This window comes from Manacus candei, unplaced genomic scaffold (genome assembly GCF_025592945.1).
Source record: "Manacus candei isolate 608988 ecotype Guabito, Panama unplaced genomic scaffold, ASM2559294v1 h1tg000008l, whole genome shotgun sequence".
In the NCBI taxonomy this organism is placed as follows: Eukaryota; Metazoa; Chordata; class Aves; order Passeriformes; family Pipridae; genus Manacus; species Manacus candei.
In genome coordinates this window covers 18,415,403-18,441,121 of record NW_026138056.1, presented here as the reverse complement: position 1 = coordinate 18,441,121, position 25,719 = coordinate 18,415,403, and the positions used below count along the sequence as shown (strand labels likewise).

Here is a 25,719-nt window from a genome sequence, read left to right as displayed (position 1 = left end):
GTGAGAGTACTATTTTATGTTCATGGATGCTAATAGTTTTATGTGCATGCTTGTCAAGTGTCTTTGTGAGTAATACAGGAATGCTATAACAACTCAAAATTCTGTTTTAAAACAGGATGATCTTGGAAACTTTTTGTTTTCCTCGGTGTTGATTGTGTTTGTTCTAATAGTAAGCATTTCAAGCAAATTAGGATGAGGAGAGGGGAATTGTTGTTTGCTGACTGGCTGATTAGAAATAATAAGGTGTGTGAAGGTGCTTACTCTTTTTATCTGAAAACATCTGCCACTGAAAAATTTCTGGATAAGGCAGATTGTAAGAATATGCCATTTTTCCGATTGAAGGAATACAGTGGTGTGAGGTCTCAGTGGGGGCTTTTCTTAATATGTAGACCTCTGTTGTAGTGTTCTTTATGATCTCAGTTCAGGATTAAGCAGGGACATATAGCAAGATGGATTGGAAAAAAAATAAAAAAAAAAGAAGTTGAGGGGGTCAGCAGTTTATATCCAGCTTCTTCCAATTCTGAGGTCATAAAAAGTAGGACAAATAGTAGCTAGCTCTTAGATTTGATGTGTTTTGCAAGAAGAGAAAAAAAATGAAGCCAAGTTTGATTTTTGTTTTTAATAAGTAAAGGCTAAGAAAGAATTAAGGTGGTTCTGTTACAGGCTTTGGGGAATGTAATTTAGCTGTTTCCTTTTGCCAATGTTAAAGACTCGTGTTGGCATGAAAATGAGTTGTACACAGGCAACCAGGAAAATAATAGATGAGAAATTAGACATCAGAGTTCTGAAGCAACATTAAAACTGGCAGAATAGACAAAATAGCCCTTTTCCCGTGTGAGATGCTACATTATCAGTTTATGGGGTATGGGGGAAAAAAAGGGTGAATTGCATAAAAGACTAGACTTGATTCCCCAAATCTACCTATGCCTTACTGAAGGTGTGTCATGAGTCTTGACAACTTGTATGTCTTTTCTACTACTTGATTTCTCCTAATTTGACCTATTTTACCTCTTTGTCAATTGCCTCAAGTATATCGTCTTAATGTAATAATTCTTTCTATAAAGCAATAAATATTGGGTACTTCTGTCTCTTTCAATTGCTTTCTTTACCTGTAAATTTTTTTCCCCTCATTTTTCATACTTTTATTGTCTTTTATATCTGTTTCCTGCCTGTAACTAATTTCGTACCTTAAGGTTTTGTTTTTCATCACTGAGTGGTTTACTGATCCATTCTATTTAGTCACCTGTTCAGTTTGTATTTTGTTATCATATCCTTTCAGTTTCACTATGTAAAGCTTGAATATCTCACTGTTACATGAGGTGGATAATAATATTTGGAGTAGCTTTCACATCTGCCTGCAATTCTCTTAACTAGGAGTTCTTTGGAAACTTTGTCTACCTTCTCCTTGAACTTGAATTGTCTTTTAAGATTTGTCCTTTTGCTCTCATTAGCACTTTTAAGTAGTTTTGCTTTACTTCCTCTGAATTACCTTTTACTTCTCTTACTGAAGTAGAAACTGGGGTGGGGGTTTTTTTTGCACATTAAATCTAATTGTATGTGACCATTAAAAGCAGTAATATAACTTACTTTTAGTTTGCAAGTTTTAACATTGATTTGCAGTGTTTTGTCTTGCTAACTAATAGGATGTCTGTTATCTAAGAAACCTTGTATGTAGTAGTTCTGTGACATGAGAGTGATGCAGTCAAATTCCTTCTATGTAGTTTCATTGCTTGTTTCTGGTACATGTTTTCTTATTTATAGGAACACATGTTTTGTTTGTTAAGGACTTCATCTTTATATGAGATTCATGTTTTCAGCTTTATCAAAAAGTGCAGGTGGCCAGCTCTGATTCAACAACGTAATTGGAAGCTGATTAAATTGAGTAGAAATGTAATGAATAAATGACATTGGAACCTGACTGTTACATACTGTGCTTGTGATTCCAGTCTTACCAACAAGCTTCTGTTTGAATAAAAATGTCTATTTGGAATATTCCCAAATTTGAAAGGAGCTGCTTTAATCCAGATGGTAACCCTTCACTTGGAAACATGACTTCAGGTTGTTTGGGGGGTTTTTTTTTAAGACTTTTTTGCTTTGTGCTGTTGCTGCACAGAAAGATAAAATGATAATTCAAGATAAAATAAGGTATTTATGCCAGAGATTCTGGTATTTGGGATATAAACCTGCTCTTTTTTCTTTGAATAGTCTTTGTAGTCACTCTGATTTGATGTGGAAAATGTTAAAAAAAAGTGAATTAATACTTTCTAATATTGAAGAGAGAGATTATTTCAGGAAGTGGTCAGTTCTGTCACTTACTAAATTAAAAAGTACCAATAAGAATTTCTTAAAAATACCACTTTGTTTCAAGGTAGTCTTTTTTATAAAAACCCAAAAATAAATACATCTTTACTTCTCTAGAATTTGTTAGAGAAATCTACTGAGAGAGAAACTCGCCAAGAATATGCCCTTGCCATGATTCAGTGTAAGGTTTTAAAGCAGCTAGAGAATCTGGATCAGCAGAAATATGATGATGAAGACATAAGTGAAGATATCAAATTTCTACTGGACAAGCTCGGCGAGAGCGTGCAGGACCTTAGGTATGCTTTGCATTGTGAATTTAAAAAAAAAAGGCAATTGTATGGGCTTTGGTAAAACTTTTTTCCTTTGTAAGGCTAAATAATCTACAGAATTATGATATGTAAATACTAGTTGGTAAGGTAGAACATACAGAGATGCTGGTTGTATATAATAGTTTTCTGTTGTAAGGGAGTAGAGGCTGAATAGAACATAAATCATCTTTTAGATGTATGCTCTAGTGCTTACCTAGTTCTTGCTTTTGTGCCTACACTGAAGTGCCTATTGTAGTTCATGTCAAAGGTTTAATTGGATGGAAAGCAAAGACTGGGATCCTTGACTGAGGAAGTTTAAAGCCTAAAAAACTGGCAAAATAGCTAATTAAATTCCAAAATGTCGCATTCTAGTGGCTTGGATTTTTCCCTTTTTTTTTTTCTTTAGGAATAGTGTTCTGGAGTGAATAGAGAGGCATGTTTGAAAACAAATTTTTCATCTTGCCTTTCATGCACTTTCTTATTAATAAAATGTTGAGACGGAACAGTTCTCATGCTCTGCAGATCACCAACTTCTAAATGTGTCATAGCAATTTATGCTCCAGCTTTGTTAGGGACAGGTTGAGCATGTGATTCAGACTGTTCATACAAACTTAGCCAGTATATCATTTACATCTTGTGTCACAGCTCTTTTGATGAATACAGTTCTGAGCTCAAGTCAGGAAGACTGGAGTGGAGTCCTGTGCACAAGTCTGAGAAGTTTTGGCGGGAGAATGCTGTAAGACTAAATGAGAAGAATTATGAACTACTCAAGTAAGTTTTCAAGTCTTGAATCACTTAGTTCTGTAATATTTTTTGTGTTTAACTGAACCTGTATCTAATACAGGTTTTACATTTCAAGATGAAGTAATGTCTAGAATGAAAGCAAGTCAGAACATCATACATATTTTAGAATGTATGGTCCTTACTCATGTGTTGGTTGTTTTCTTCAAAAGCAGAATTGTTTATTTGCTTTTGCTGGTCAAAGTGTATTGATGATAGAGGGAATATCTCTAGGTTAACTTGTGTGCAGATTTGTGCCATTGACTCTTTTCATGCTTCCATTTGAAAGACAGCTATGCTAAGTGATGTAAATAAAAGTGTTTTTAATATACCTTAGTGGTTGTGTGGTGATGTTGGTCCGAGTAATGAACTCCCACCTTGAATATTTGGGGGCTGAGAGTTGTGGTACTGTTCCATGGAAAATCTGACTTGCTGCATTACATTCCAGTCTGTCTATTTTGTCTTGGGACTGTGTTTGGAGTACATAGGTTGTTAGACAAAATGAAGTGGAAGCTCATATTTTCTTTTGGAGTCAAGGACTGATTTGCAGACTTAGGAAATTATGTACTGAAAAGATGTCTAGGTCTTAAGTAGCTTGTAAGAGCTCTTAGTTGTTTAACTGCAGTGTCATTAACTGATAATATGTGGTGTTCTTTCAGTTCAGGGTTTGCTAATAAGAGCCAGTCTTAACAGAAATCAGGAGGTCGAGTGCAGCGTGTGAGATGTTCAAAGGCCTGGCAAGAGCAAGCTGATCCTGAGCTTTATATGCATTTCAATCTGCCCTGACACCTCACTGAAACAAGTCTGATAAGTTCCTTCCTGCAGGCATATTGCTAAATATGTCAAATTATGGAATTGAAAATTTTAGATGGTGACAACTGCAGCATGAGGTTGATGTTGAGGCTTAATATTTCCTGTAGTGATCACAGTGTTTTGCTGTATTTATCTCTCCTAGTTCTAAGACTGTTAGGTAAATTTTATGGTCTTGTGCTGCTATAAAGACAGTGATCTTCAATAGTTTGTTTAGCACTACCCAAAAAAACCCACCAAACCACCACCACAACAACAAAACCCACAAAAAAACCCGCCCACCCTCCCCCACAACATGATGGGGACATGTGTGCACCTCAGTTCTTCTCTTTTGCATCTTAAGGCATTTGACAGGCAATACTTATTTGCTTGAGGCTGCATAATTCTCTTTTCCTTATCTGTGTACTTATTAGTTTTCTAAATCTAAAATATTTACGCTACTGTTAAACTTATTTTTTTCATACCTTCCACCATTATTACCTACTTTGATGCTAGACTTGTATTTTGTTCAGCAATGTTGTATGGATCTTTAGTGTCCTATGATTAGTGTTACGGTTCAAGTTTCTACTTCTACTTCTTGTCCAAATTAAGAGGTTTTTTCATTTAAGAAGTGCTTCACCTGTCACCTTCTGGCCTCTTGGGAGGCAGTGGCTGTAGTAATTTAATTTTACCAGAATGTTCTTTAACCCACCTATTTCAACTTGCTACTAACTTTCTGTGATTAGAACACGTTTCTCATCTCACTAAGCATAGAGTAATCTAATTTTCCAGTGATCTGTGTGTTTAACCTTTTCAATTTATTAGTGCCTAACCTTCATAATCTGTATAATTTTTCCCCCTTCTCATTACTTGGCTAGCGGACAGTGTTACTGGTAGCTGTTTTCCACTGAAGGTGATTTAATTACTTAATTCAAAAATGCAGACAATATTAAGAGTTGAGAAGCCATTTTCTACTTCCTACAGTTCTGGATTTCTGTGCATGCTAAGAAAACAACTAATATATGGCAATGGAGTCCTAGACAAATGTATAGCTTTCATCATGTCAGTCTCTGAGTTAGGACAGAACTGCTTTTTAGTTCAATTTATCTTGAACTCAGAACTGCTGGTCTTGAACCCAATGTATAAAAAAAGGAGAGATTTTGTAAACCTTGGTTATAGATATTTGTGGATGTGGCTCACTAAACTGACTCTGGTGAATGCTTTTAATAATGCTGTTAATAAGGGCAGGATCTCAGTTGCTTTAAGTGCAGCTGCATGTTGAGAAAAAGTTCTGTTTTAGCTTTGCTGTTTAGGTGACTTGTAAAGCATTTTTATGGTTGTGGGCTTTGTTATTTTAAGTTATCACTGATTTAAAAATAAAACAACAACAAAGAAAACCCAAAACAAAACAAAAAAATAAAAACCAACCCGAAACCCGCGACTTGATGGTTTCAAATCCTTTCCTAGAATCCTGACAAAACTTCTGGAGGTTTCTGATGATCCACAAGTGCTGGCTGTAGCTGCTCATGATGTGGGAGAATATGTACGACACTATCCCCGGGGAAAACGGTAAGAAAAATTATTCAAGAGACTTACTGGAGTATGTACTTTGCCTGTGGCTTGTTTTGCTTATTTATATTAAAATATTCTCTAAAGGGGTTGCAGGTTATACTTGAGTTTATTTCACTGGGAAGGTGAGAAAGCACAAACTAGATTGGATTAGAAAACGGAAACTGAATCTTTGACTTAATATATATCAGTGTCTCTTAACAATGAAGGGAACCAATGTTTAAAGAAGTATTAAATATGTTGTTTAGACTAAGCAGAAGGCAGACACCAGAAGAAATTGCAAGAGCTACCAAGAATTTAATCAACATATAATTTTTGCCCTCTGTTATGACTGTTGGACTGTAATTATTGGACTTACAGTAGGGGTGGACTATTCCAACAATGATTAAGACTGTTTTGTGGCTTAAGACTACTGAGAAGATTTTTTTTTTTAATGAACAATTGCTAACATAATTTCAGTGATGTTAGCACATCTTCTAATTGTCACTCTTCTAATTTAGCATGTTTTAACTACACAAATACACATTTCGGTGAAAATGTTTATAGTAAACCTGAATTTCTATAGAAATACTGTTTTGTTTAGTTTTAAAAACCTGTGAGCAAAAATGTTTGCTGTATAATGGCCCCTCTCAGGTAGAGACCACTGAAGCAGAAGGGAACCTTTGGTTTTTGCAGGAATCTGTCTCATCAGTCACACAGAAGGACATGTGACTTAATTCTTGTAGCAAAGAAGTGGTCTGTTTCTGGTTTCTGCCTAGCGTTTAATGGGTGTCTTGTTTAACCCCAGCTGGCAACTCAGGCCCATACAGCTACTTGCTCACTTCCCACAGCAGGATGGGGGAGAGAAAGAGAAGAGTAAAAGTGAGAAAACTTGTGGGTTGAGATAAAGACGATTTAATAGGTAGAGGAAAACAAAGGTTTAATTCACTGCTTCCCATGGGCCAGCATGTGTTCAGCCATAATGAGGAAAGGTAGGATCTATCCAGCATAATGGGTACTTGGAAAGACAAACACCATCACTTTGAATGCTCCCCCCTTCCTCCTTCTTCCCCCAGCTTTATGCGCTAAGCGTGATGCCATATGGTATGGGATATCCCATTGGTCCATTGGGGTCACCTGTCCTGGCTGTGGCCCTTTCCAACTCCTTGTGCACCCCCAGCTGCCTTGCTGGTGGGCTGGGGTGAGGAACAGAAAAGGCCTTGATGCAGTGCAAGAGCTGCTCAGTAATAATGAAACACTTCATAGTACAAAGAAGAAAATTAACTATCTCAGCTAAAACCAGCACAGTAGGGAAGATGAGAAGGACCTTCTAGCCTTGCTGAGAATTTCATGAACATTTCTTGTGCAGTCTACTTGACAGTAGTAGAACCATGGACAACAGACTAAAACTTCATGCCATATGTATGCTAGAAAGATTTGTTCACTCTAGAAAGACTCACAGCTCTTGTAATCTTGTAAGCAAATTCAACTGAAGATATTTTTAGATTATTGGAAGAAATTAAATGTTTTCTAGGAAGAAATTAAATGTTTTCTAGGTCCACTAAGAAAGGTCAGAGGTGTTCATTGTGAACCACTTGTACTGAGCAGTGCTGTGTATTTGTTAATTAGCTCTTGTGCCTTCCAATAGAGATTGATGACAACTGGTATTTGGAGGAGAGGCAAGATATCCTCTAATAAGGTGGAAAGCAATAGTACTACCTGTAAGTGGCAAAGCTGAAGGACTGACTATTACTCGTTGCTCTTGCTTTGAGTGACTCTTTGAAACCATTTTGTTACGCATTTGCCATAATCTTTAAAACAACTTGCATGCATCTCCCTGAATGTGCCATAACATTTGGGCTAGTATGGCCGTGCAGTTGCTGGACCAAAGCTATGAAGTCAGAAGAGTGGACAAACAGGCCTTATATCTCTCTGTCTGTAGCTGGAAAAATGTATTGCTTGTTGGGACCACAGCTCCGCTCAGCTCCCAGGCTGTTAAACCTATTCAGAAGTGCATTGACCTTCAAAGGAGTGGTCATCAGCAAATAAGAAGTGCTAGATACTGTTCTAACCCACATTCACATCTCAAATTCTAATACTTTAGCTACTTTCTGCTTACAGACCTGGCTTGTTTAGCTTTCTGTTCCAATGAACAAACTAAAATGCCTCAATCTCCTTCTTTTAAAGAATTTTGTTTGTAATCTGGCATATTCTTACCAAGTATGACTTCAGCAATTTTGAAACTAAGTAAAAGCTTAAAATACCTTATGTATCAGTTCCAGCATAATAGTCCATTTCTTACCATGATGTTTTTTGATATATAGTCATTTACTATTCCCACGCTTGAATGGTATTTCACACTCCCATTGCATGACTCACTTTGAAAGTGGATACTGTTCCTTGGTTTAGAAGAGTAGAAGAATTCAGATGTCTTATACTTTTGTTTCCTTTAAGTGTTTATTCTTAACTGGATCATCCTTTAGCCTTTGAAGTTTGCAGAGAAGAATTGGAACCTAAAACTTCTTGACTTTACCTGTTGCACACAGTAGAGACCTTGAGTTACAGTTCTGGCTAACCTTTTCCCTTTGTCTGACAGAAGAAACTATTTGTTAAACTAAACACTTGTGTTTTTGCTTGGTTGTTCTCTAGTGCTGTCATCTTAAATAATCTTAAATTGCCTTTAAAATTACACATTGTGGACCAAGTTGTCAAGACAATAGCACTGTGGGCTTCTAATGAGGCTCACCAAGATGCATTTTCTGACAATGTAACAGCAGAAATAAAATATGGCATTGGTGTTTCCTGTCACTGAAAATAAATGTAGGCCTCCAGCACAGCTTCTGTGTGGCCCAAGGGTTATTACTGTGTACTGTCAGCACTTTCAATCTCTTGAATGCCATGAACATGGGCTGCGTGTTTTACATGTACAAGAGATGGACAACTAGAACCATTCCCTTCCTTAGCTCACAATTCAGAAACAACTTGCTTTCCCTTTTTCACCTTGATCTGCTTTTAGATATGTAGTGTGGATTTTATATTTTTTTTCTGCTATAGCAGTCTAACTTGTTCTCATTTGTCTTTACCTTCCATTTCCTCTTTCTCTGTTTAAATGGGTCATGTTAAAATCTGGATCTTCAGCATCCAGACACTTTTTTTGAAATGCCACTGTTTTGGCTTAGTGCCCTGGTATTACAGGGAACAATCCCTGCAGAAGATGTTGCACGTACGGTTCCTCTGGGCTCTGTTTACTGCTGTAAAGTAAGCAGGAGTTGAGGGGAGGGGAAACAGAATTAAATGTAGTGTTTTGGGAACATTTGGAACTTGAAGGAACAGGATTCACATGAACGTTCCTCACAGTTTAGACCTTTGGGTCAAAAACTGATGACTGGGAAGAGATTTGTACCAGTAAGCAGCATTATGCAAGAATGATAATGCTGTTCTTCGACTCTTCATATTGTCAACCATAATTTCAGTGATGTATTGTCATCTGAAAGAGCCTATTAGCATTTGTGATTATAGGCTTTTAACTTTTCATTTTGGTTCTTGCATTCTCCTAGCATAAGGAAGCTTTTGAGTTTAATGCCTTTTTTAAATCCTTTCAGTTCCTGAAAATCCAGTGGTTTAATTCAGTCCTATAATAAAGAAAAATGCTTGTTTATATTTCATAGTCTTGTCTTTCTGTGAGGTGGTTTTATATTTAACCAGTAAAAATGTGAGGCAGCCTAAGGCAGGCATAAAGGTTTTTTGAATGTTACATTACTAATAACTCCTTGAATTCTTGGCAAGGATTCTCCAGCTTAAAACAATTGCACTTTTCTGAATGCATTCCTGCTTTATGAAACATACTTAAATGTTTTAATATTGTTAGGAAATAATATTCCCTGTGATCTTAGGGATGGATTTGACGGAGTTATAAAACAGAATTGGATAGTCTCTTTTTCGTTTCCATGCTATGTCTTCATACCCATTCTGCAGCTTACAAAAATACGTTGTGTTATGCAGCAGCAGTACATTAATTTGACCATGAAAAGAGCTGTGCTGAACTCAGGTAGCTCATGCAAGCTTAAAATGGCAGGACAGCATCAGGTTAAGACTAATGCAAGTGATAACCTCTTCACAGGATAGTATGTTTAAATACTAAGTGATGTGTGAGAGAACTCATGTAGAAAACCATATGAAAGTCAGTGAGTAATCAGATTAAATATTCCTTGCAAATACTCTCTGAACTTTATTATTTTTATTATGACAGACCGAAGTGCTGCACGTAGAGTCATCTGGATGGTGATACTTTTTTAGGTTTTAAGTGTGTTGCCTTCTGTTTTTTGTTTTTATGAAGAAATGATATGTTCATGAATGCGACACAAGCTTTCATGGGTATTTCACAGGGAACTTGGTATAGCTATGAAAAAGCTATGGTTGACTATGGTGGTAAGGTTCGTAGTGAAAGATGAAGCTGAAACATAATTTTTCTGGAAATGGTACCTTAGCAGCCGGTTCTGCCTCTTGTGCAGGAGTAGCTGTGGCTCTAATACAGTTTGAATATCAAAAAGTACTATGCGTACCAGGTGGGTGATTTAATAGGTATTGATGTGATTACAAGGATTTTTCTGTGCTGGACTAGATTGGGGTTTTATTCTTACAAAAAATGGAGTGACCTGGTTATCATCCATTTGTGGAGGAGAGGGCAGCACTACCTCCTACCTAATAATTGATAATGCTGTACCCCGCTGACCCTTTCAAGCTGATATTGAGCTGGATAAAACCCCTCTGAAAAGGATTCTTTCCTTGATTGTTTATTTCAAAGTTAATAGAAGTAGATAGTGGGAAGCAAACAGGAGTCCAGTACAAACACTTTCTGTTGTTGTGAATTCTTAAAAAAAAATTTAAAAAACCCAGTAGGTAGTAGGACATAATCTGCATTTGTAACAAATGTTACAAATACATAATCTGCATTTGTAACATGTGAAATAAGATGTGTATGTTAGGAAATAAATATTTTTAATAAAATAAATATTACATATAACTTAACCTCTTAATGCCTTGAGTGTGAAGTGGTTGGATAGGATAGCTACCCAGAATTCAAAGTAATGTCAAAATAACTGCTCCCCTCTTCTCTTTCAGAGTGATTGAACAACTTGGTGGTAAGCAGCTGGTAATGAACCACATGCATCACGAAGACCAGCAAGTTCGTTATAATGCACTACTGGCTGTGCAGAAGCTCATGGTTCACAATTGGTAAGTGAAGATTATTTAACTTGCAACTAACAGTGAGAAATCTTGGATGTGGAGAGAGGATTCAAGGCAGTAGATTTCTTTATATGGAAAGACAGCAATTTTTAAACAATAGAGCAGTATGATCTTGGTTGTAAGAACTTAGCTTTTCTGTGTAATTTGGAAGCAGTTGAATTGAGTAGCTTCACCTTACATGGTTGAATGTCAGGTGAGTAATTCACTTAACAATGTATTTTAACTAAGGTTGTATATTAGGAAAAGTTTCTTCAGCCAGAGGGTGATTGGGCACTGGAACAGGCTCCCCAGGGAAGTTGTCACAGCACCAAACCTGACAGAGTTCAAGAGCTTCTTGACAATGCTCTCAGGTACATGGTATAATTCTTAGGCCAGTCCTGTGCACGGCCTGGAGCTGGACTCGATGATCCTTGTGGTTCCTTTCCAACTCAGGATATTCTATAATGATTTTATTTGGACTGCTTAATATTCAGTACAAACTGTAATTTAGGCTTGTACTTGTTCAAGTACTTAATTGGCAGTTGCTTTACCAAGTGCGTACCTGACCATTCCTTTACCTTGTTCTTTGCTCTAGTCCTTTCTCCCATTCTACACTGTTATTTTTATGTTGCCATTTTAAGGGTTGCAGATACAACTTTTTTGAACTTCTGGAGTAGCAGACATTTATAGGCTGGTTGGTTTGATGAAGTTGAAAATCTCACTTTGGTACCTCTTTCATCAATCACTGAGAATAGTGTTTGAAGTTTTTCTTTCGTTGTTTGTTAACTAGTTCTCTAACAACCCCTAAGTCTTGGCATGTTTTGCCACAGAACTTGCTGGTGGGTGATGCTGCCCTTCCAACAGAGCACAGGATCTTTATAGGGAAGCACCGAAGGAGTGAAGTTATGAAAAACTTCATGTAACAACTTTGTATAACTTGCCAAACTAATTAGGTATTCTAAGCATAAAGCATGGAGAGTTAAAAATACTAATTAGGAGTTCTTAATCTGATTATGAATTATGATTACACCAGAGCTCTTATTTTCAATTTGGCATTGCCTGAAAGGAAGATGAAATGCAACAGTACATCTGGGTACATTGGAACATAGATATTGGGATACAAACAACTAATTTAATTTTGAACTTTAACAGCATTTTTTTTTTTATTTCTGGAAAGCTTAGTGCTTGGAAGTATCTGTAACTTCTTTCAGTTTTGTCACTTCTGAGACAATGTGATCTTTTAAAAAGACTGAGCAGTGATGATGCTAGTGTGTGCAAGTGGTAGGGGAACAAGGTCTGTTGAGTGCCTTCTGACAGTTTAAGTCGCCTACTTGTCCTGACAGGCTGGCAAGGCTGACAAAGAGCTCCTGTCATCTCTCCCTGCAGCGTATCTTAGGTAAAACCAAGCTAGTTTTCTGCCTCTCCTTCTGAAGAAAATGGGGTTTAGTTCTCATGTGTGTTATGTTCATTTTGTCCTACTCTCCCTCTCACGTATTGTGGGAACCTTCTATAACAGGGAAACATGTTTAAATATCTTACTATGAACAATCCAGAGTTAATATTCTCCATGTGTAAGAAGTACGTTGGTAAATAATATGGAATTTCTGAGTGTGTGGAGATGGAGACTAAACGCATGGTCATGTGCAACCTAATTTTTGGTCATTATTGTATATTACACTCCACTCTGCTTCTCAGTTTGATACATTTCTCACTATGCTATTCTCATATATTTGAAACATCCTGAGTATTATAAACCAGTTGTAACTAAATAGAGATTACAGCATGGGAGGTTAAGTTACTGAATTTGCTTTCTGCAGTAGGGGCAGGTGTGTTCTGATGTCTTGAAAATGTGGTGATAAATATATGAAACGCCGGTCTTTCTCCAATGCAAACCTCACTGGTAGTAAAACTTTTCCTGAATGCCTAACCTGGCTCTTTTGCACTTTCAACTTGAGAATACTACTTGTAAAAACATCATATCTGATCTTCTAGATTTGTCTTGGTTTTTTAATGGCACGAGCATTTCTGTGCCTGCTTTTCACAGTTTTTAGACTTGAGGCTGAGAGGGAGATGGCAGAAACACCTAGTTTCAGTTCTTCAGAGGTGTCAGTAAAAGGATCTGTGTAACTTAGTGCCATTTTCAGATCCATATGGTCATCTCTGTAGGGAGTATTTTCCTGTTCAATTCTTATTGGAACAAGCCTCTGAGACACATTATCCTTGGCTCATATTTGCCAGAGTAGTGCTCCCCCTGCCATGGACATCAGATAGTTTCAGCTAAGGAAATGACACACTGTTCGAATGTGGGAAGCTGGATCTATCTTTGTATACATCTGGCTTTTGATGAGTGTCAGGAGGTCTTCTGTTTCGTTGCTGTCCCTTCTCCCCAGAGTCCCCTGAATGCAGCACAGTGCAGTTTAAGTGCCTACTTATTTAGCTTTACTTCATGAGATGGATTATTCAGCAACTTCAAGGTTTTACTTTCCTTGCGCTTCAGAGCTGGAGAAACAATAAACATTTTTCCTCTTGCTTCCAGATATTCTGGAAGTCCAGTTATTTCCCTCAAAGCAATTGTCGTGTGTCCTTCAGTTTAATTGGCATGGAACAACTCTATATTACTGTCTGTGACACTTGCATGACAGAAGTAGTCAGGCATTTCCTAGTCTGGAGGCTGACTGAGATAAGGATGCAAAAATACAGGTTTGCTCTGCCAGGATGAGGCTTGGTGCAAGTGCTGTGCCCTGAAGAAGCAGAGTAAGGAAGACTTCTGGTACCTGAAGTGAGGGAGTGTCATGGGGCAGCTGAAGTATCATTCTGCTTAAGATGCAGCTGTATCATTAGACTGCTAATAACTCAACTTAGAGACAGTTAACTCCTAAGTAATTTGAGTGGTTCATTACAGGCTGCTCAACTATCTTTCCCTTAGGGGTTTTTAAGTCAGGGATAAATGGGGAGAAATCAGACTGTCAGGCATTCTGTTAAATGGTGAAGCTGTGCTGGCAAAAGCAGTAACTGCTGTCAGCTTTTCAGATAAGTTCAGGTGAAATATTCCAGTTACATTTGCACATTAAATCATCATGCACTTGATGCAGCAGGGAGCAAAATTATCTTTTTGGCATCTCTTAATGCCTATACATGGTAATTAATCCTGAGTTCCACTCTGATTTGAACTGTGTTAGTCATGGCACCCCGTGCTGATGGCAAAAACCTGTTATTGGCAAGTGGGAGAGTTTGGCCTGGCAAAGATAGCACAAAGTTTTTTGTGTGTCCTGTTCAGTCTTTGCTTTAACTATTTAAGAGAAACATCGTCTCCTTATTCCCTGTCTTTGCTGGTGTTCAGAGGCGATACCGACTTGTTGTTTTTAGTATTAGGAACTTGTTTTGGGAACCTAGTCCTGCTTGGAGCAATGTTCTTAATGATGCAAAGTTTAAAGGAATCAAATCATTAAGTTCTAACAGCACTTACATGTATCACTTTAAAGAAACACAGTATGTTAATCGCTACAGATGAAGCAGGTGCCTTTCATGTGCTTCATGGCACAACATTTTACTGAATTTCAGGGATGGGTTGTTGTGACTCAAAGGACCTTCAAATTCCTTGTATGAACAACAGAGAGAAGTAGGTTTTTAGAGCAGTGCAGAGCAGCTTCAGTGCCTGAAGTTAAGCAGTGGGAACAATCTTTTGTCTTTCAGATTTGTAAACCTAGCATCTCTTGGCTTCATTTTAAAGGCGTTAATTCCAACCTTCTATTATTTCACTAAAATAAGATCTAGGTGAAATCTAGATATCGTGCTTTTAATGCATATTTTATTTGTGCCCTTACTGGTCACCTAAAACAGTGCATTAGTTTCCACAACTTGCTTATCTTCTAGGTGGGTTAGGCCCAGAAAAGTTTGCTCATGTCTCTTGTAGTTAGAGCAGCATATTACTTTTTTCTTACTCTGTTAGCAGCAGTGCTGCTGGGAGCTGGGGACCAGAGGTCGTAAATAGAAGAGAATGGTTGCAATATCCAATCTAACTGACATGCAGAGATAGATCACGTGTGATCTTGTTCATACAAATGTAAAGTAAAATGCAGTGGCTTAACCTCTGTAATTCAAATGTTCTTCACTATTCATACAAGTGCTACTGAAACCATAGTGGATCTGATTGCAAACTTGTTTATTTTTCCTCTGGCTGGTTCAGGGTCATGGAAGAGCTGGTGCATTGGCAGTTGCTCCCGCTGAGTAAACTAATGGACTGTGCTGCCCCATCTTTCTGCTTATGCTGTAGTAGTGAGCTGCTGTCAGGGAGGGATCCAGCTCTTACCTCTGGGCTCAGATGTGATACCTCATCTCCCAGGTTCCTGAGCTATCAACTTCCTTTCAACAGGCAGACTTTTAGAATAAGTGCTCTCTGATGCACTGATACCTACATGGAGAGTATGGGTATGTTGGCGGATGCTAAACAGTGGGTTAGGATGTATCACTTGAGCATGATCAAGTATAGTTTGGGAAGTGGAATTAATAACTGGCATACTGATTGAAGCAACAAATTTGGATGACCTTTGAAGATGCAACAGTTTCATATGTGATTTTTTAAGTGCACATCCTAGACAAAATTACTTGCTTTCCATCTTTTAAAATTGAGAGTTCTGCAGAGAGACGTTAAAAAATTTGAAACTGCCTAGGATTTGCAGTATTCTATATTTAGAAATTTATTCTATAGATAGCTTCCATACCATGATTGCATTTGGTAGTGAGAAGTGCAAGGTGTAATGAGAGGTAACTGGCATCCATAAAGCTTGTGCCCCCTGCCTCTTGGTTTTTCCCCCATCCCAACACTGAGGTCTGGAATGCTTAATAGACTTAAATCTGGGAAACAATGCCTACAAGATAGTGCACTCCACTGTATTTATTTGTCCTGTTTCTTAGCCTTCATCATCAATACAATTCCCTTTTAGTAGTTAAAAGAAGTTAACTAACTGAAAAGTTTGAGAAGTGTTCCTGATAAAAGGTAGTATTTTTTTAAAAGAACAGTTTCTTGCTGAAATGAGAGAAGTTAGGCAAAATTCCAATTAGTTATAGGCACACTTAGTATCTAGTGGAGTGCTCCATCTTTTTATTTGAGCATAAATATGTATTATTTATGTATATGTATATATAAAGCTTAATTCCATACAGGTAGGAGGTGTGGTTTTTATTGTGCATATCCTCTCTGGTATTCACACTGTGATCATGTTTTCTGTCATAAGATCTCTACACATTGCAAAAACACAGTTTTAGTATTTCTAGAGCATGTGATAGTGTGGAGCAAATATTTTACAAATATCAAACATTCTCAGTTTGCATTTTCTTTTTTCAAAGAAATTGCTCATTTTCATGTCTTACACTGAAAAACGTGTCACCAAAGAAGTAACTTTTTGATAGTTTACTTCTGATTAGTATTACTTTAAAGATTTGATTTCCTGATAGGAAAAATCAGTTAAACATTATTTATGTCAGTCATTCTGACATATGCTGGGCAAACATTAAAGCTTATATGTGTTGAAAGCAACAAAATTCTTTGTGGCAACTAAATCTTCTGATTAAATATAAAATTACTTTCAAACCATGTTCCATGGTTTAGTCATGTGGTCTTTTTTAGTTCACAGAAGGGCTCTGTGTGTGAGCTCACAGTGTATCTTATAAGTGAAAAATTACTTATACTTTGTCTCTCGAATAGAAAGGCATATCTCAAATTGAATTTGTAGTCTATTTTCAAAATCTGATCAAATACTTAAATAATAGCCTTTTTATAAGACCTCATTGATCTGCTGTTTCTTCATATGTGAAGATGTGAAGTTGTGAACTGGAAGTCCATAATAACTTCTTCAAAAAAGGGACTTTCCTCTGAAGGGAAACTGCTTAGTGAAAATCAGGTTCTTGCAGTGTCTCGGTTTGAATGCATTAATTTTGCATTTCGTGTCATAAGGAGGGCTTTAAACCATCCTATGAGTAAAGGTTTTAGTAATCAGGAGATTATCTGTAGATTTTCTATCAATGTTATTGCATTCAGCTGAAGAGAGGCTCCATTTGGAAAAAAACCCACCTTTCATGTAACATTTATAATCCTTCTGCACAACCATTCAGACTGTGTAGTTTTAATGTGCACATCAGAATGTTGAATGTCTCTCTCTAGTGAATAATTAAAGTGAAACAATGTCCTAAGTGCTGTTCATCTTAACAGTTGGCTTTTGTTCTACTTGTTTTTATGAAGTGGAATCTGTAAAACTACATATTGAGAACTGCAGAGAATTTTGTAGTATCTCCTCTCTCTTAGGATCCCCAACCATATATGTAGGTCAAGGAGATACATGGTAAAAATCACCATGGTTCTACTGAAATAACACTTTGATGTGGTGGAGTCCCAAACTGTTTGGTCAAAGTAGCTTTGATTCTGTTGCATATACATTTGTTTCTTTGCTTTTGGTGTTGGTTTGTGATGGCTTACCTTCAGCACTACTTATGGTCTGCGTTGGTATAATAGACAAATGTTTTATAATCTTTAACACTTTAAAAATTGAAGTATTTCATATTGCATTAATCCAGAGTCAAAGAAGAAAATTGTGTTCAGCAAACAAGTGACAGAAGAGGGCTGCAGTTTTCCTGTGTTAGCACTCCAGCTTTGTCAGTCTTCCCAACCCAGCTCTCTAGGAAAATATCTCTTTGTTTTTTTAGTTTACTGCTTTTGTAGCTGTACAATTTCTGTTTACTTCTGTGAAGCACATGATAATGAGGAGCATAAAATGATACATAAAAATATCCAGTGATATAACTTGGGATCCAGCAGTATGATATGTTAATATTCCATTTCAGGAACCAAATATTAACTTCAGGTTTGATTTGAGCCCTGGCTTCTTTATTTTCTTTCCTAGCTTCCAAGACCATGGCTCTGTGGCAAGGCAAATGCACCTGTGGTGGCCCCTCTCCAGCTCCACCTGCCCTTTTCCCAGGCATCACTAGCATTAGTGTGACACTGCAGGTGTTAAGCCTTGAATCAGGTTCAAGGGGGCTGCTTAACAGAAAGCAGTTCAGTTGAGAGTTAAATGAACAGAGAGCAGTCTCACCAGAATGCCTTAAATACCCCGTGAGAAAGGCAGGAGTACACAGCTGGAATGGGTTGAAGGGCAGCTGTTCCAGCTTTGTCTCCCATTGGATTAGGTAGAGATTTGACAGATGGCTGTGACCTTGTGTTGCCACTGTGTGTAGGCTGCTCAGAGGTTCCAGGGAGTGCTAGTCTGTGGAGTTGTTTCTGCAGCAGTGTTACACTTCCAAGAGCAATGCTTTCACGGGACAGTTTAACCTGCTTAGAATTGGGAATATATCAGTTGTGTAATTCAAATACCTATTTGTAAAGCCACAATAAATTACTAAAACTGGTCCATCTCTCTCTACAGGTCTAATAACCTCTCTCCATGTTATTAGACCACTAGCAGAAATGCAACATAAAGATGGCAAAACTGTTCAATCTGTTCAAACTATTCTATCTGCTGCCTGTCCTGTGAACTTGTTTAACTGTTCATCATATATTTATGATTTTTCTGTAAACACTGTATGTTGGCAATGTTATTTGAATGTGTTGTGTCAAGTGGTAGACTTTCTACTGTAGCTTTATTACACTTCTGTACTCTTTCATAAGGGAAAGGATTTCTTTAGAACTAGCTTTTCAATTTCACTCTCAAAAGTATGGGACTCTAGGTTTGTATTTAGATAGAGAAAAATAAAATCCATACTTATATTTTGTTCTTTGTCGAAGGAGGGCATCCTGTCTGTTGGGAACCTCAGTCTACTAAACCAAACTAGAAACTGCAGATGTTCAAGACTATCAAATCTTTTTTGGATAACTTGGTTCTTTAATAAACAGGAAGCAAAGTTTAAAATAAATATTATAGAAAAGAAAATATGAAAACCTTACCCTTTGTTTCTTCTATGCTTCATCTACTTTTCTTCCCTTCCCTATAATTTTCGATGTTCTTTCATGGACGGGTAAATCTGACTGCACTGGAATTTGGAGTATAACACTAAAAGCAGTACTCCTTAAACTTCAAGGCTTGTTCCTTTTAGCACACAGCCTCTAGAAATCTGTTGTATGTGTCTTATAACTTTCCCTTCTATCATTGATTGTTGTTGAAAACAGTCCATTGGTATATAGTATATATTAGTATAAAATTTTCAGGTAGTGTCTTTTGCCACTTTGCGATTATCTCCTTGTTCCATACTCACTGAATTTGTTGCCTTACATGTTGGATCAGTTCCATGTGCCTTTTCCTAAATCACCTTTAAACAACTGTGCAATTACTGCAACACTTAAGTATATCTTAGCTTCAGGGTGGCAGTGTCTCTCCTATGAAACAAAGCCAATTAAATTAAGCAGAATGAAGCAACAAGTTGGAATAAGAATTTGAGATACAACAAATTCATGTATTTGCCTCCAAGCTTCCTTTTCTTCTTGGAAGAAGCGCTTCAGAAATAACAGAAAATGTGTGTTTAAAGAGAGGCCTGAAAAAGGGGAAATTGCTAGTGTGGAAGGAATCTCAGTTATTCTAATAAGAATGGAAAGATTAATTTACAAATGGAAATTACTTATGCCTCACCATCAGACTTCTGAATGAGCAGGGAGGTGAAAAAGTGTGGTGTTTCAAGTTTCGTTGATCTGAGCTTTAATTGAGAAATGTAAGCTTCTCAAAAGTGATGTACTCCAGTTGCATGTTTGAAACTTTTCTGCAATGCAGACGTAATATTTTGTGTTCCTGTAAATTTATACTGAATCATTTGTTTCATGTTTGAATATTATTATCTGTAAATGCAAACTCGTTTGGTCTGGCTTCATCTGCTTTATGATAAAGATAGTTTTATGTTGAAGGAAGTCAGAAGGTGGCTAAAACTGACATTTTTATAAAGGCCTTTCTGTTCTAGTGTGAGGAAAATGGTTTAAAATAGGTTGAAGCGGTCCAATTCATAAAAAAAACCCCTAAGTCTAATTCCTCATTACTTTCCGTTGTAGCATGCATCACAAATCTCCTAGATGCTACTCGGAATATTTTTTGAAATGATTTTTTTATCTTGGACACAAGATCTATCCTTTGAGCGTACGTGCTCCTACAGTGCAAAGTATTGAATGCTTGCATTCTTAAATGTAACTTTAATTTTGTGAGATAAACAGTAATTTTTCAAATCCCAGTTTTTCTCTCAAGATTTAACTAAGGAACAGTGCAGGATAAATAAAAAGTATTAGACTCTTGATTTGTAATAGCCTGGGGATGGGAACTCTTGTTGGAGCAGGTCAAGAGGAGGGCCACAGAGATGATTTAGAGGGATGGAACACCTCTCCTGTGAGGAAAAGCTCAGAGTTGAGGTTCTTCAGCCTGGACAAGAGAAGGCTCTGGGAAGACATTAGAACACCCTTTCAATACTGAAAGGAGGCTACAGGAAAGCTGAAGGGACTTTTCAAGAGGCCATTTAGTGATAGGTCAAGAGGTGATGGCTTTAAAGTAAAAGAGGGTTGATTTAGATTAGGTATCAGGAAGAAGTTCTTTACTGTGAGGGTGCTAAAACACTGGAACAGGCTGTCCAGAGAAGTTATGGATGCCCCATCCCTGGCAGTGTTCAAGGCCAGGTTGGCTAGGGCTTTGAGCAACCTGGTCTAGAGGAAGGTGTCCCTGCCTGTGTCAGGGGGTTTGGAACTAGTTGATCCTGAAGGTCCCTTCCAACCCAAACCATTCTGTGATTCTATGTTCAACTAACAGAGACCGTGAAAGAACTTGTCCTGGGTTAACCAGTGACACTCGGATGGAAGTGATAACCAAACAGAAAATTAACTGGTACTTGTCACAGCTGGTGATGCAAGGTTTTTGCATTTCAGGGGCCCTTGGTGGTGACTAAAGAGGTGATGGGGTAGGAACACTGGGGTTTTTACCTGGGCTTGTGGGATGACAATGTAGAGGAGTAACTGCAGGTACTATTCTGTATGGGAAAACGGGATGAGAGCTTTTCCTTGCCTATGGACTTCACACCTACAAAAGGTTTTGTAGGGAAGATACTGTTCTACTTACTGTATGTTGTTAGAAGTTGAATATGTCTCTGGGGGCGCTAAGTACATACAAAATGTGCTACTGCTCTGACTTCTTGGAGATTTTTGCTCAATATACTTGACTATGTGGGAGCCTTCATCATGCATCTGAAACAGTGTGAGCTATGCAACAGTTGTAGTGTTATGGATTGTTAGCTTGATTGATTTTCCTGCTTCAAAGTAATGGTGTAGAAATTTCACATTCAATGTGGTTCATCTGTGCTTTAAGAGTAAGTAATGTTGTGGGCTTGTAATACGGTGAGCAGAGCCATGTATGAAGCAAGTGTCAAGGCTTTCAAAGCTCGATGTCAGAGAAGAAACGCTAGAGTCAGTACGTGCATGTAGGCATGAAACAAATGAAAAAAAAAACAACTTCCAACGAGCAGGACAATGTTTGAGTTTGGAAGACCTTCCATAGTTGCTGGCTGTGTTTTTGGATGACTTTCAATTTTGTTTGTTTTGGTGGTACACATTTGAGTCCTGTAAAACCACAAAAAAGAGCAGCTCATTTCATTCTTTGCCCTCAGGAGTCTCTGCTTTGAGGGTGATAACCTGCCTGTTATGATCAAGAGTCATATCTATTGAGTGCAGCCCAAGCATTCTGCAGCAACACCTGATGAAGCTGTGAAGGAAGGTGCTAAATCGTAGCATATGGTTCAGCATACGAACTCTGTGTTATTTTCTTTGCCAGTAATGTTTGAAGGCAACAGTGTATCTTACAGGAATTTTGGTTTTCTGGATGCTTAATGCTAAAACTGAGAAAAGGGGTGTTGGGTGATGCAGTTGAGGTGCTAAACTTCATTGTGTGATAGGAGTTGTAATGCACAGGGAATAGGTGTCTCACAGGACACTAAGCTGAAAACTATTTTTTGAAATGTGCAAAAAGAACTGATATTTTTAATTTATTTTTTTTAATAAAGCAAAAGCACATACTCAAGTTAGGGGATTTTTTTTTTTTAAGACTTCATTCTGAACATCATTCCTCTGAGCTGCTTCTATTGTTTAGCCTGTGTAGGTTGAAATATCTGTGTAGTGAGAAAAAACATGGTACTAAGTGTATGATCAGCAATGGAAAAAGAACGCCTACATTTCATGAGTCCTGAAACCTCTCTTTCAGCTGATACAGTGGTACAAATATTGTGTTTTCAGTAACAGGCAGCAACCCAAGTATTATTATTAAAGACCTCTTTCAGCTTTTTTGTGGTTCTGTGAAGTGTTGATCTGCTTTCACAGGAGAGATTGAAGGATTGAAACATCCAGAAGAATTGTGCAGTTATTTTTCCATAGAATTTAGATATTGTTGCTCAAGGCACATACTAACAATTTGGGGAGTGTTTTTTCCTGGGTTGAGAGGAGAGATAGAAAATAAGTGACTTAGTGCACTTCAAAGTGCAGGTGAAGAAATCACTTTAAAGAAGTGTTGTTATACTGTGGGACTAGATTGATTCTGTCTTCTTTTTTCCAACTTGAATGTGCAGTTATTCAGTCAGTGTCTGTTTTGTTAGCCTATGGGTTATATTGCCAGTATGTCATTGGTGTTACTTGTGCTCATGCAGCTGGGTTATGGGAAGAAATACTTTTAAATGTTTTGCCACAGCCTCTGAAATGCATATTGCAACAAGCAAAATCTGTGAGCTTTGTGTAAGTGTCCTGTATCAGTTTTCAGGGTGTCTAAATGTTACCATTGGGCTTTGACCTTTTCTAGAAAGCTTTGTTGATGTTTGATTTGTACTTTATTTTCATAGGGATAGTTGATGGATACCTAAAGCTTTGGTACTCTGATTGTTGCTTCAGTTGACTGTTGACAGTAGATGTTATTTGAAGGAATAATTCTGAATTTAAAGCTTTTTCTTCTTTATCTACTTCATACTTGCCACCACTATCCCACTCCCCAATCTCCAGGACATTTCTCAATATAATTTTTTGCTGTATTTCAGGGAATACCTTGGAAAACAGTTGCAGTCAGAACAACCTCAAACGGCCACCGCACGGAGCTAAACATTTCCATCAGTTCATGCAGTTCATGCTTACAACTACAGTATGTTTGTCTTAAAATTAATATAAAGAAAATACTGAAATCACATGTTCCCTCTCTGCTACTGGTGCATAAACATTCCAACTTTCCTCTAGTGTTGTTGGCTTAGTAAAAAATTGTTCAACTAGTTCTGATGCTTATGCCTATTAGCTTCTTGTTCTATTCTGAATGTATATGAAGAAATGTGGCTAATATATTGCATTTGTTTTATGTATTTATTCTCATAATAAAGAATATTAATAAAGGATGTCCCTTCCATAATGGATGTTATAATTAGTCCAGAAAATTTGTTCTCTTCTTTTTGTGGATTGTCAGTGTTGTCACTTTCCAAGGAAAGCAAATAGTCCTTATATGTCTCCAGACAAAATTTGACTTGATGTTCCATAGAAAGTGCAGCAGCCTGAGAAATGTTGATTATGGGTACTAAAATATAAACCAACTCTTAAAACAGCTTTAAAATTGTATATAAGAGCAAATGTATAGGTGGGGCTTTTTTTAGTGTGGAGTACTTCTCTTGTTAGAGACTTCATTAAAAAATCTGGAAATGAGAAGAGGAAAAGAAAATGAGAACTCTTCCATCTGTGAAAACTGATGCACTCAAGACTGTTAGTCCAGCAGTATAACACCACTGTTGAGGCTGTAGATCAGAGATCAAGTTTGGGGTTTTTTTAATAACAAATTTGGCTATCAGTATTTTATGTGGTTTATAATTTGACAGTATAAAATATGTAAGCATCAATAAATCTAAGATGATCTTGGATTGGCATGCGAAAATAATTTTGTTGCATAGATAGAAACCTGGCTCCAGGCACTTGCAGCATTACATAGTTAATATTCTTGCAATTCACTTTTAGAATTTAAAGAAAAAAGGGGCAAACATAATCTTTTTGGTAGTCTTGTGTGGTGCAAGTCTCTGGGGAAGCTTAAAGTACTTTGTCATCAAGTGAAAAGGCAAATTTGGAGAACATTTTTTTTCATCATACGTAATTAAAATTTGACCACTGTTGCAGTAAAGAGAGAGGACAGTTAGGGGATTATGGTTTGATGATTTCTTGGCCTGCTTAATTAAAATTGGATTGTGTAGCTTAATGACTATTGTTTACTTCTCCATATAGGAGGCAAAGGCTTTGATATTGCAGTCAGTATCATGAGGATAGATGCTGAAGCCTGAAAAGAATTAACCTTCACTCAGACTAGTCAGTTTACATGAGTGGATCTTAGCTCTACATATTCCCACAGTGATGGGGGATACTGGTGGTGTGGGAAGCTGTTGGGAGAACAAGGGTGCACCTACACTGCCATTTTTATCTTGGATCAGTTGAATGCTTTTGAAATGAGTCTTTGAGTCCTCCCAGCATTTCACACTTCTATTTGCATCGCATGATGGTGTCAGTATGTGAATGGGGTTCTTCCAATAAAGCTAAAGCTCAGGACATACATGCCCTGTGTCTTGGCTATTTGACAAGTGTTCAGTCCACCGGAGCAGGTAAGATATGTTTGAAGTAAGGCCTTTTGAAATGCACACCGAGTGAAAGCTGGATTCTTAATGCCGAGTACCTTGCTCTACAAGTCAGATTCTCATGTCCCACTTGTTGATGTAAGGAGAACCTAAGACTTATCTTGCAAATGCAATAAAGGGTTTGTTCTATGGTTACACCTGTATTGTTGGGCCCAAGAACCATGGTGGGGCATGAATGGGGAAGGAATATACCCTCACGTTCAAAACCAGGTATGTTGTTTACTTTTCTGAAAGGAACACTGAAACACTACTTGGTAAGGAGATTTAGGGTTGAATTGTATGAGTAAACATGATGAATGGTACCAATAGCAACCCCTTGAATTTCTGGAGGAGCTAGAAATAACCAAGCTAATCATTACATGAAACAAAATTGCTTACAAGGGTTGTCCTGAAACATTATGTTTCAGTATTGCGAGTATTATGTTCATGTGTTGTACAAAGAAATTCTTCTCTCTTGCTTTTCTAGTATTACTCTGTGCATAGTTTAATTCTTCATTATGTGGTCTGTTTCTAAGCTATGTGATACCTGGCGTTCTCCACCATCTATCTCCAACAGATTTTTAATTAAAGAAATAGTTCTGTTGTTTCACTTCTATCCCTGTGCAGTATTGATACTCTAGTGCCTGTGAAACCTGAAAGCTCTGAGATTTCCAGCCCCCAGTGGTGAGATTCAGGTGGCTCAAGGGTTATGGTCTGAGTGAGTTGATGCCAACAATTGTATCTTAAGGAGCCTGGAAACCTGTGGGGGAGGAATTTCCTGTGCAGCCAGTAATTTGGACTGAAGTTGCCAGAGCTGAGGTCTCTGCAGGAGTCAGAGTGCTCACTGTGTCCTAGTGGTCCTGGGGAATTTTGGTGTAGCAGGGGACTGTAGAGTAGGTTCTTCATCTCCCATCCTATGGTCCCATCCTAGACCTGTAGGCACTGAAGGGCCTTGAATCCATGGTCCCAAGACAGAAATGAGGGCAGAGGTGTCCTGGAGCTTTTAACCTTTGGAATCAGGAAAATCGAAAGTTTTTGTTGAATTTTAACTAATTCATAAAACTTTCTACTGCATCTGTTTTGTATCTGACAAGTTAAGCTTAGTGTTAGCTTTTGCTACTGAGCACTGTTTTTACTATTCACC

General features: G+C 37.6%; 1 protein-coding gene across 3 annotated transcripts in view; it reads left to right on the top strand.

Annotated features, from left to right (window-relative positions):
- Positions 1 to 23,350, top strand: part of ATP6V1H (ATPase H+ transporting V1 subunit H) — a 47,884-nt gene extending 24,534 nt beyond the window's left edge. For all 3 annotated transcript variants that reach the window (XM_051771918.1, XM_051771911.1, XM_051771921.1), the window contains exons 10-14: positions 2,419 to 2,597; positions 3,255 to 3,380; positions 5,646 to 5,747; positions 10,848 to 10,961; positions 22,980 to 23,350. In XM_051771918.1, coding sequence (XP_051627878.1) covers positions 2,419 to 2,597; positions 3,255 to 3,380; positions 5,646 to 5,747; positions 10,848 to 10,961; positions 22,980 to 23,040 — 582 coding nt within the window. In that variant the 3' untranslated portion in view covers positions 23,041 to 23,350. The remainder of the gene's footprint in view (positions 1 to 2,418; positions 2,598 to 3,254; positions 3,381 to 5,645; positions 5,748 to 10,847; positions 10,962 to 22,979) is intronic.
- The last annotated feature ends 2,369 nt before the right edge of the window (positions 23,351 to 25,719 follow it).